This window comes from Stylophora pistillata, chromosome 10, assembly GCF_964205215.1.
Source record: "Stylophora pistillata chromosome 10, jaStyPist1.2, whole genome shotgun sequence".
NCBI classification, from domain to species: domain Eukaryota; kingdom Metazoa; phylum Cnidaria; class Anthozoa; order Scleractinia; family Pocilloporidae; genus Stylophora; species Stylophora pistillata.
Window position 1 is genome coordinate 3952017 of NC_142528.1, and position 11652 is coordinate 3963668.

The 11652-nt window shown below is 36.8% G+C and overlaps 2 protein-coding genes and 1 non-coding gene across 3 annotated transcripts; 1 reads left to right on the forward strand and 2 right to left on the reverse strand.

Annotated features, from left to right (window-relative positions):
* Nucleotides 1–7: 7 nt before the first annotated feature.
* Nucleotides 8–4770, reverse strand: LOC111324815 (zinc transporter ZIP11). The gene is made up of 9 exons (XM_022928466.2): nucleotides 4572–4770; nucleotides 4415–4453; nucleotides 3030–3197; nucleotides 2614–2899; nucleotides 1772–1841; nucleotides 1571–1669; nucleotides 1068–1131; nucleotides 546–640; nucleotides 8–169 (listed from the first exon to the last, which is right to left on the reverse strand). Exons 1-9 carry the CDS (start codon nucleotides 4677–4679, stop codon nucleotides 91–93), a joined length of 1008 nt encoding a protein of 335 aa, XP_022784201.2. The 5' UTR covers nucleotides 4680–4770; the 3' UTR covers nucleotides 8–90.
* A 472-nt stretch (nucleotides 4771–5242) lies between these two features.
* On the forward strand, nucleotides 5243–5313 carry Trnag-gcc (transfer RNA glycine (anticodon GCC)). The gene has a single exon. It is a non-coding gene; the product is annotated as a tRNA-Gly (tRNA).
* Nucleotides 5314–6295: 982 nt separating this feature from the next.
* LOC111324825 (membrane-bound acylglycerophosphatidylinositol O-acyltransferase mboat7) lies at nucleotides 6296–11631 on the reverse strand. Its single transcript, XM_022928480.2, has 5 exons — nucleotides 10418–11631; nucleotides 9109–9235; nucleotides 8045–8619; nucleotides 7569–7715; nucleotides 6296–7267 (listed from the first exon to the last, which is right to left on the reverse strand). The coding sequence occupies exons 1-5, from the start codon at nucleotides 10630–10632 to the stop codon at nucleotides 6910–6912; spliced, it is 1422 nt and encodes a 473-aa protein (XP_022784215.2). The 5' UTR covers nucleotides 10633–11631; the 3' UTR covers nucleotides 6296–6909.
* Nucleotides 11632–11652: the final 21 nt, after the last annotated feature.

Here is an 11652-nt window from a genome sequence, read left to right on the forward strand (position 1 = left end):
TGTATGCTACAGTTCCAAAAGCCTCTATTAAATGTTAGCGAATAACTGAATACACTAAAAGTTCTAATTAAGGTTTCACAAGTTATGTTTTCATCCAAGCCCCACATCTTGGGACATCATGACTACAAAACCAACAATCGTTGTACATGAAGCTAACTGTCCATTACCACTGTAAGAATGAAGAAAACAACAACAACATCTTTATTTATGATCACAATTTAATTTAAAAATTATGACTACCTGCAATATAGCAAAGCTAATTGAGGCAGGTAGTATAAGAAACGTGTCAATTACATAATAAATAAATATAATATTATTCTAATGACAAAAAATTAAAATAAAATAAAAATTAATGGTTTTGCCACCTCACTGATAATTCACATAATATCAGGCTGCAGTTTTTTTTTTTTTCATATTTCTAAAAGAGAAAATTATCTCATTTAACGTCTGGGCAACCCAATTAGTTGCACATTACAAATACTTGTGGAAATTGAAAACTGTTCAGTATCATGTATATGATATTTGGAAAATGAATTTTGTCAAACCTTGTCTGGGCCTCTGGTATAATATCGTCAACTACAACATAGACCATTGCACCAGCTGCAAATGCCAAAGCATATGGTAACAAGGGCTCAGCAACCTAGAATATCAAATATACATCACATTGTAACACATCATTGAAACAAAATTTTAGCTTATTGTAGTTTTAAAGGTGGTTGGCAAAACACCTACAACAGTTTTGAACCCTATGACTAGCATTTCACATGATGAAGAAACCAATGAATGGATGCAAAAGAACAAGAGCAACCAAATTTGTGACTACTTTAGAACACTTGTAAAATTTTAGCCAAAAATTTTCAAGTTTGTTAAATTTTAATTTTCTTTCTATTTGGGAGCCATCTTTTTAACTCCTAGTTTATTGTTTTGGGTTTGTTCACCATTGCAAACTACATATTTTGAGCTCTCTTCTCATCGAGAGAAAAGTTTCACTGTCAGAAAAATAACCGAAATATTGTCACTATAGATACATTCTCATCTTTTTCTGGAACAATGGTACTAGCACTCACCACTACTGCAAGAGCACCAAACACTCCAGCCAATGGTTCTACCATTCCACTTAGCTGACCATACCTAGAATAAAAGTCAATACAGCAAAGCAAGTGAGGAAAGTCAATAGTCCAATGTAAAAATGCTCAACTACAGAGGTTAAACTTACAGTAATTGTTAATAGAAGTTATTGGCATGCTGCCTGCCGTAGGCATGGGAATAATGAAACTGTCATTGACACATATTTTGTGATCATCAGTTCTCACCATACCTGTACAATTCCATGTATATTAAACGAAAAATTATATTCAAGTTGGCTCCCTCTTGCAAATAAGCTTGAAAATTCTCATTACCCCTTTGCAAGATAACATATTTGAATCACATGGAGAATTTACAGATTACATGATTGTAATATTCACTTCAAGGAGATGAAGTGTTAAACCAGCCAAAACTATGTACACCAAGTTACATGTAACTGAAATCATGCTGTGAATTGAAGAAAACCACAAACATATACACTAACCAAAAGCTCTTCCATGAGGAAAATCCTGCCCCTCGGAGTGGGAGACTGACGGCTAGTCCTTCTGGAAAATTCTGAATTGCGATACCTATTGCTAAATTCCTAGATAAAGTATACAACAGACACAAGAAGAAGAAAATTTAGGAAGAGCCTCTTACAAACAATTACTTGAATGAGGAAGTTTTAATTAAAACCCTCATGTACCTTGCATTTTCAAAGGTTGCAGCAGCTGTTTTTCCTACCGCACCAAACCCTACTCCAACAGCCAGACCCTCTGCAAAAAAGTGTCATTGATAATGATTTCATAGTTGAACAAGTAAAATTTACTTGACCAAAGGCATTCAATCATTTATATTAAGAGAAACCTTTAAGCCACCATGTTGCTATAGGATTATCCTCCTCTTGAAGATGATGTAATGATTACACCAAAACTTGACTTAAACAAACTTAAGCAAAAGTTTGTCTGCCATATTTACAGTTTTAAGCATTGATTGTAATGTAGTAATGTCAAGAAATTTCACTGCTCACAGTCTGTTACAACGAATTTGGGGCTAGCCGTCCATTCACATGGTGGGGTTCAGTCCCCTCCCGTCAACATATACATTGTATTGTTCGCACGTAAAAGCTTCTTTATATTACGTAGTTTGGTGTTGTTTGTCTTTAAGCTGCGTCTCGCATTATTTCATGATCCAAACTGTCAGGTGTGTTTTATGTTTTCATTTCACCGCGTTTATATCGTTTATTATTTTGTTCATGCCATTTATTTTCAGTAGTTAGACTTAGTGTAATTTAATTTTGTTATAGAAACCACTGGTATATGGTTCGGATAGCCATTGAGCGATGTTACCGGTGCGTACGTTACACAGTCTTTCAGTTCTGACTGCCCTTGAGAGGACATAACATGTCTCACTAGATAGAAAACTCTACATAATTGTAATTTGTAACCCAAAAGTAACTAAATACAGTATTAAGGAATGGCATGCCTGAATTTCCCTTTATGGCCACTAATTCAAAAATTATGTTATAAATTCTCCTTAAAATGTTACCTGGAATATTATGAACTGTAATTGCTACGATCAGTAATAAAATTCTCCTCCAGCTGGCTTTTTTCTCTTGTGATATCTGTCCTTCGTGATCAATGTCTCTGTTACTGGAACTGTGTAAATATTCCTTCTTTCTTTGTGTAAGCTGTGATATATCTCTGTTGTGTGACAAGTTATGGATGGAGATTTCTGTGTGATGGATGTCATCCTTTGAATCTTTCTCTTTGCAAGCACTACCATTCTGAAAATCCCCAGTTAGGGCCTCAGCAAAATTAGATGATTCCATACCCTTAGAAAAGAAAATTACAAATTACAAATTAAAAATTAATGCAAACTGGAGAATGATGCTTACACAGAATAGCGTTCACCTTTAAATCAGTGAAATATAATTATGTATTAATTTAGAGTGAAATAATTACCAGAAGTGGCATAAGCTTGTCTGCCCCATAAACAAACACTGCCCCTACAATGAACCCTATAGACACTGGAACAAAGGCAAACTTTCCACCTTCTCCATAACTTCCTGAAGTTTCTGCCATTTCTATGGCTGGGGCTAACAAGGACCAATAGGAAGCTGCCAGCATGACCTGCAATAAAACAATCAAAGATATTAGAGACATTATGCACAAAATACATAAACATAAAATGGCCAAAAATGAAGATTGCAGTGAAACTCAGAAGCATTGAACACCTGACATTTTCTGTACAATATACCTGTGTCAAGGAAAACAAGCCAATCAGGCGTAAGATATCTTAACTATAGATGGTAAGGCAAATTAGTTAGTGGTTTTGTGGTTTGCTTACATGTCCTGATCCCTCATGTGATTGGTTGCAACATAATAAAAACTCCAAACACATATCATGTATTCATGGTTTCTTAGTTAAACAGTAAAAGTAATCTTTTACAATTAGCTGCCACATTTTGTTTGCAGACCATGCTAACTTGATGTACTGTGTATTTTACCAGGTCCAAAAGACAAATGACACTCAATCTTGCTAGTACTCTTTTTCAAATGAGTACAGAAGAGTAACTTCTGCTCAGGCCTACCAGTCTTAATGGTATCCAATACTCAGAGGAAAAAATGGGATTTCATTCCTGTAATAAAAGTTCTTCAAATCTACTTACCGTGCCAAAATTATAATACTGCATTCCATTGAATAAGTGCCCTCCCTGAATAAGTACCCACATACCCCCCCTGGGGCCAATATAACAGACAAGCCCTCCTCTCCCCTACTTCAACTCTTTCATAAATAAGGATACAAGGATGACCAGTTTCTATTACCACTTCATTTTCAGTTTTTAAGCTTCAACTAAAGCTGAATTTGACTGACTTAAGCCTTTTGGTCCCCTGAGGAACAGCTGACGAAAAGCTGAATCAGTACAGGTTAATAGTTTCTTAAAAAGCACCCCCTTCCTAAGTGTGTCCTTTCAGCCAAAAAAATTAATAGGCGCCCTGGCGCTTATTCAAAGAAATATGGTATTTGGGCTTCAATTTAACAAAAGATATTAAATTAAATAAATCACACCAATTATTGTCTAACTAGTGATATTGAAATGCATGACCCAACACATATTACCATTATAAAAGAAACATACCATTTGCCTCGTAACAAAAATATTATGGACTTAAAAGAAAATAAATCCAATATCATTTCTAATATCGGGAGAATATAACAGGGCTAAGAATTTTTTAAATTTAAAAACAGGGAGATCTGTTTATGTTTACTACTGTATATCGCATCGTATAGATAAACACGCTAATTAAAACGATAAAAGATCGTAATTTCATAATATCTATCTCACCCCAGCGGCAAATCCCAGGCTAGCATCGAGAACCTTTCTCTAAAATAATGAAAAGAAAATTATCATTAAGCACGCGGCTGATGTGAAATCATGCGAATAGATCAGCTGAAAGTTACAGCTTCGATCCATGTTGGAGGAAGGGTAAACATTATCCAACCTGTCCGCTGTTAAAAACGAAGACAAGAGCAGATCCAAGAGCTGTGACACCCCATGTAAATAACGTCCCTAAAAGAGCCTGAACAACAGGATTGGAGTCTAGGATCATTTGAAACGACTTCGCCGTCCAAAATGAGGATAATTCTCCGAAAAGCCCGGCACCCTTGAAATTTCAATGGCAATCGGTCCGCGGCTGTTATTAAGAAACAAACCACACTCGATGTATGCTAATTTTGAAGGTCCACGTGTCAGATCAGAAAAGGTAATCGCATGGGGCCGAGTAAAATTAAGGATTAATATCACGCGTGTTTTCGGAAGTTGCTGAAATTGCCCAAGTCGCGCAGCGACGAGGGAAATTTCATTGGCAGCCGTTGCTAAGCGATTTTCAGCCAATCATTTTCAAGTAATTTTGCCTGGGGCAATTGCAAAAATTAAGAAAAAATGCGCCTCTGTCTTGACCAACTGACAACTCAGTAATTTTGCCCCTTATATGATAAAGACTTGCTAAAAGAATGACGCAGGGGCCATTAAAATAATAGTTTAAACGTCTATGTTGGTTGTCACTGTATGATTGTTAAACCTGACTGAAACCAACTCAATGAAAGGAAGTAAAATGTTTAATCCTTTTTAAATGTTTTAAATAAAAAAAGAATTCCCGTTTCTGTGTGTACCGCACTGGTGGTTCAGTGGTAGAATTCTCGCCTGCCACGCGGGAGGCCCGGGTTCGATTCCCGGCCAGTGCAGTTCTTTTTCTTTACCCTTAACATTTTTTTTTTTATTAAAAGCAGGGAGTGCAATGTCGAATTTGATGTAGCTAAACTTCATCAAAGAAATTGAATTAAAAAAAGAAACAGACAAAACAAATCAAGCCGACAAACTGCTTGGAATAAGTCACTTCATGTGTGCAATTCATCCATCACTTGACAGAATATCCTTTTCCTTCTCCTCCTCTTCCTCCTCTTCCTCCTCCTCTTCCTCCTCCTCCTCCTCCTCCTCCTCCTCCTCCTCCTCTTCCTCCTCCTCCTCCTCTTCTTCCTTCTTCTCTTCCTCCTCCTCCTCTTCTTCCTCCTCCTCTTCTTCCTTCCTTCTCCTCCTCTTCCTCCTCCTCCTCTTCCTTCTCCTCCTCCTCATCATCATCATCTTCATCTTCATCTTCAAACCCAACAAACTATTCACTTTTTAAATACAGATTATTCTCCTTTAGTATCTGTTACACAAAATTATCTGTCTTGCATGATGCATCATCACCATCACCATATTCAGCGTTTTCACTGAGGCATAGTTTGTCTAACCAGTTATGAGGTTGCCATACCAAGATAACAGGACAGGTGCATTTTGATCAAACAGTACAATGGCCCAACAGAAACTCAAAAGTAAAACAAAAAACCTGCCAAAGTGCTGGAAAATGCAAGAGACCAGTCATGCTAATTTTTTTTTCTGAATCAGGACAATTATTGGCTTGATAGATATCATCTTGGATTACTACCCATGGTACCAATTATTGTTACGTTTTCAAGACAAAAACTTTGTGCTTTAAACACTCAATTCAATTGTTTTTCCTTCAGCAAGTTCAAAAAAAATATCGAGGAATCAAATAACATAAAAAATTATTTGTTTCTGTAGAAGTAATCTCTTCTCAAAGGATTAAGTCAGGTCAAACTGAGTTTTTGGTTACAAACTATTCTCAACAACATAGCACAGGTTGGCAAAAAAAAAGACAAAGTATTTACAATAACAGTGAATTTATTCTGCCAAATTCATGGCTGGTGATTTAAAGTAATCTGATATTATCTCTCTTAAAATCTTGGATTCAATATATTAAGAAAACAGAATCTTATGATTTAGATCTTGATGTGAAGAAAACTGTAAACAAATGATGAAAACGTGCTTGTTTGGTTGACAAAAAAAAAACTTGCTATGATGGTTATTTATGTGTCATCAACCTCACTGAGTATTTTTACCAGTTGTGCCATATTTTGATGAGCCCTTAGGGTGAGTACAAATACAAACAACAACTAAAAATACTCAGTGATACTACACAACAAAACGTCTAATAAGAGATTTATTATCAACACACCAAATTGTTATTTCTATCAGTGTGGGCAAATTTCGCAGATATTTCTGGAGTACAAGTATCATGTGATATTTGTACTTGTCTTGCACGTTATTTGTACTCTATGAAGCACACAGTTGGATAATAAATGTTGATAGTAGCAACAATGTAAATACACAACTTACTTAAATAGCTAAGCAGCTTTCAAAATAAAGTATTTTTCATTACTATCATATCATAACTAATAAAAGTAAACAATATTTTATCAAAAACTCTAGGCCATAGTTTAAGACAACTTCTTCTTGGCCTCTTTGTCACTAGTATGCTTTTTAGGAATAAAAAGAGGAATAACAATGAATGCTGCCATCACAATGTGTCCAACAAAGTACATGCTCTGCCATGCTTCCAGGCAAGGAGTTAACTGAAGCAACATAAATCCACAGCCAAGATACTCCATGGAACGATAATGAAAAAACCAACTGAGCCAGTCATACCAGTAACAAAGCTCTGGTGACAAGTATGGCTTGATAGCATTTGACATTTGAACTTCAGCAATAACTGTCAGTGGAACACCCAGAAAGGTCAGGTAATAACCCGGGGCCACACCATGCCAGAAGGCACTGACGAGAAGCGTCACGAACATTCTGAAATAAAGCATATGAATATTATAGGCATTGGTTACATTGTGCATTCTTGCATCTAGAGCAAAGGCTTCTTTAAAAGGGACGGGGACCTGTTAAAGAGAGTTGGGAGGGGGGGGGGTTAGGTAGGGGATTACCAGTAGGTGTGGGGGGTATTAGAGAGGGTTCAAGGGCTTATAAAAGAGGGCAGGGCTTGACACTAACGGTAGCCCACTAGCCAAAACTGAATTTCAACTAGTCTGTGGCTAGTTGGCTACCATTAGTGTCGAGCCCTGATATCAATGAACTGCACGACTTGCATTACCTTAAGTTTTTGTTTTTAAAAGGAGTTTTCCTGTGTATATACGTTGCTATCCACCACTGAACAGTCATGTTCCAATTCTTCATTGTATTCCCCATAGATGGTGAAAACTCTACCTCAAAAATTTTTATGTTGTGGATTGTCTCAAAGCTGTAAAAAATGATGAGGAAAATAAAAATAATAGCATTTCTTAAACAACATATTTTAGAAAATAATTGATAAAAATGAACTACTCTGATGGAATTATTCTATCTTTATCAGAGAAGCCTTGTATATGGGTCAACATTTTTCACAACTTTATGTTTAAGAAGAACTCGCCACGATGAAGCTTTAAAACAGGAAAGTAGAAGATGGTGGGAATTTATTCCAAAACCAACTATCTCCAGAATTCAGAATTCTAGAGTTTAAGATCTCTAGATTGGAATGATTAAGACATCTCAAGCTTTAAGGTAACAGTACTGTATTTAATATACATGTACCTGTGTGTGTCTTGATTAGATTCTTTGTTTTGCTTAGAAGTGGTCTGATCAACAGTTCCATTTTCTTCTGGAAAAGCTTCACTTTCCTTTGGAATTTCTTTTGTAGGCCCTAGTCCAGGCTTAGGTTCAGTTTCAAATGGATAGGCCCCCAAACCAAGGGTCATACAGCAGCTTTCAGCTAAGAGCCAGCCTACGTAAAAACGCCAGCGAAACCCATGAAACGTCGGCACAAGATAGGCTAGTTGGTAGATCATACCCCAAGGATGGCTTGTGTATTCTGGAGTCCCAATATGACTGATTGGAAAGTATCGGTTTAATATAAGGTACATCACACCAAAGAAGGGTAGTGTCTGAAGATTTCTCATGGCCGGGATGATGGTGGAAATCTTCTCAGGATGCTGTTGATTAATCATGTCTTTGTAAGTCTTGTAGCGATAGTAAGGACCAGTGGTGAGTCCACAATAGCAGTAGGAGTAACTAAGGAACTCATAAAAGGATGGTTGCTTTGACTTTTTTGATTCTCCTTCCCCTGTTTCTTCTTCAGACTCAAATATTTCAAATGGTAGTGTACAACACTAGAAAGGGGGAAAAAATTCATGATCATAAATGCATGAACTACTTTAATTTCATGTTTAATAGCAGGTGATGCAGTTCTCTTGAAATTCGGTTACAGCTGGAAAAGAGGAAAGGTTACCTGTGACAACACCATTATTTTACGGTAAAACCCTGTCACCCAACTTTTTCTACACCTCACTAAGTTGATCATTATTGATTCAAAACATTGATTAATAATATAGAACTAAGGGCTGTGGTTTTTTTTTTTATCCCTTTTTTTGTTCAAAATTATCATGAGTTCATGTGTATATGTTAATGTCTATTTAAATGAAGTTTAAGTTGATAAAAAAACACAAACAAAAAACAAGGTCAAGCAAGCAATCCAGACCCCTCAGGGGACCCTTATCATGCCTGCTCTGATGGTAAATCTCAAAATAATGTAAATTGCTTCACCTTTAGCCCATACAGAGTTTGCCATACAATCAATATATCTTACACTACAAACTCACCCTCAAGGTAACTAACAGCTGAATAGCATTGCTGTGTTCTGGGGGCTTTTCAAATCCAAAATACTTGCATGTGCGGAAGAAAAAAAGATATCCAAACACAAATATGAATGCCACCCACTCACACCGCCTGCAAAATAACATAGTCAAATAATATTTCACCTCTTAATACATCCAGAATGTTTCACAAATATTGGGTTGTTTACCTACATATCAAATAGGTAGGCATGTATTATATGGGTAATTGATTCCAATCAACAAATTTACTACACAATTGTCATTTCCATTAACGAGTGATCATGTTCACTTAAAGTGCACCTAAACCCCAAAATTTTTTTTCGCTTAACGAAATAAGCTTATTTTTTGGAGTATTTCTGTGCAAATTTTTTTTAATTTGCTCAAATCTTTAATTTTCTGTGCCCAGTCAAAATACAGAAAATCGGCCGCCATCTTGCCTCATGACCGAGTTCAAAGAGGAATGGCTCTAGCGGGTCATGCGACGTCAAATCGAGAACACAAAAGTCTGCATTTCACACATTTTCACTTGCTTGGGAAGGTTGTCATCGATATTGTCCGAAATATACCCACTAGGTGTGTTGTATGAGGAATGTATGAAGCGCGATACCCTCTTCCAAATTTCGCACGTTGCTACATCCTTCTACAACACACTTAGTTGGCATATTTTCGGACAATATCGACTACAACCTTCCCAAACAAGTGAAAATGTGTGAAATGTAGACTTTCGTGTTCTCGATTTGACGTCACATTACCCGCTAGAGCCATTCCTCTTTAAACTCGGTGATGGGGCAAGATGGCGGCCGATTTTCCGTATTTTGACTGGGCACAGAAAGTTGAAGATTTGAGCAAATAAAAAAATTTTTGCACAGAAATACTCCAAAAAATACGCTTATTTCGTTTAGCGACAAAAAAAATTGGGTTTAGGTGCACTTTAACATTTCGGCTCATCCTCATCGTAAAAACCTGTGAAGCTCACGAGTGACGTAAAACAAAGACAACAAAACATTATAAACAATAGAGTACAACAAAACAATACCTCATGAAACCGAGAAAACCTTGTCAGGTTTTTACACCGAGGATGACCCAACATTTCCAACAGGTTGAGGGGTAGTAAGCATGTGAAACATACCATTATCAACGCCTTAAAGCCTCACTGATGTTGAACCAATTAGATGATTTGATACAAACTATCAAGAACAGTGTGGGTACGATGGGACACGATGCATGCTTACGAAAGTTGATTTCTTAACGATGGTGACTTCATTCGACACATGTTTAGGAATAGAAATCTTACCTTGGACCAAGAGAGATTACTATCACATACGTGCCTAAAATTGTCCAAAAGGAGTGTAGAATTCCCCAGACTCCGACAAGCGCGAGAGACAAGCAGACACCGGCAACAGTGGAAAGGAATTGCTTTCGTGCTGGAGAACCTGATAATTTGACCAAATGACCGAATGGTATAGATCCTAACAGCATACACAGATAAAGTAAGTCAGTAGTGGACATGATGTGCCCCCACACGCGGTTTATATTATTAGACCGAAAAATCAATTTTCCAGGCGAGATATTCCATTGTTAGTGATATTCGCGACAATGGCATGTTAGACACTCATGCAGACCATATGGTGAAGAGTAGAGCCTGGGAACAAATTATCGGAAATTTTCTTAGGTCCGTAAAGCGTGCAGATTATTTTGCATAATGTCAAGCTTCCATGTAAGATAGCTTAAGATTGGCTGCAAACAATTAACAAACAAACAAATGAAGGAAAAAAATCAGAGAAATTATGGTATTTATCGACTTACCTGGCATTCACACCGATCTTCTGACGCATGTGCACCAACGTTTTACCTTAATTAGGCTAAGTCCTTGGTACAATGAGGTGATCAGATCAACGTTGTACAGTTTTTGTTGAAAGTTTACGTAGCCTTACAATTGAAATCTTACTTAGTAGAACTTACTAAGTCATTTTTTCTCAATAAACGAAGTTTCATGGAGAAGCTTCAACACCCCCTCTCTTTTTCCTGATTATACTCTCCCCTTCCCAGCTTATGAAAACTCATTGAACTCTAGGTGCATGTTTTGGAAGATATTTGACTTTTCTGTTTGACAACTTTTTCCTAAAAAGAAAGATTCCTTTAAGTCGCTTTCGAATTATGGAGACAAATATCGATGTGATAGTTCTGTCACATGCGTCGAGACAAAACAAACCTATAGGTGATTTAATAATTGCCTTTTATCAAAGGCTTCCATTTTTTTTTTGTTTTGGCAGCTTGGTAGCAGTCGTCTGTAAAATGCAAACTCTCCTTAGTTATTCATGTATGACGGTCAATTCAGTGCAACGCGTGAGTTTTTATTACCCACGTAGTTGATAGCTAATCGTGCATGGCGCAAATTATTTAGATTAGGAAGCAGACTGAGATAAAAGCCAGAATTCCCTATGTAAAATACATCTTCTCTCAATTTCTTGCCTGAGTTGACTTTTCATTCAAAGTGGTCATTTTCAGCTGTCTGCGTTAATTTTTAAT

Bases quoted from the DNA above. Each gene is read 5' to 3' on its own strand.
- LOC111324825 (XM_022928480.2), bottom strand. From the start codon at position 10,632: ATGTCCACTACTGACTTACTTTATCTGTGTATGCTGTTAGGATCTATA. The intron at 9,236-10,417 runs GTAAGATTTCTA...GTTATTTTGCAG, and splicing joins GTAATCTCTCTTGGTCCAAG to GCGGTGTGAGTGGGTGGCAT. The intron at 7,268-7,568 runs GTAATGCAAGTC...GCTTTATTTCAG, and splicing joins TTTAAAAACAAAAACTTAAG to AATGTTCGTGACGCTTCTCG.
- LOC111324815 (XM_022928466.2), bottom strand. From the start codon at position 4,679: ATGATCCTAGACTCCAATCCTGTTGTTCAGGCTCTTTTAGGGACGTTA. The intron at 1,670-1,771 runs GTACATGAGGGT...TACTTTATCTAG, and splicing joins GCAACCTTTGAAAATGCAAG to GAATTTAGCAATAGGTATCG. The intron at 641-1,067 runs GTGAGTGCTAGT...TTGATATTCTAG, and splicing joins TTGGTGCTCTTGCAGTAGTG to GTTGCTGAGCCCTTGTTACC.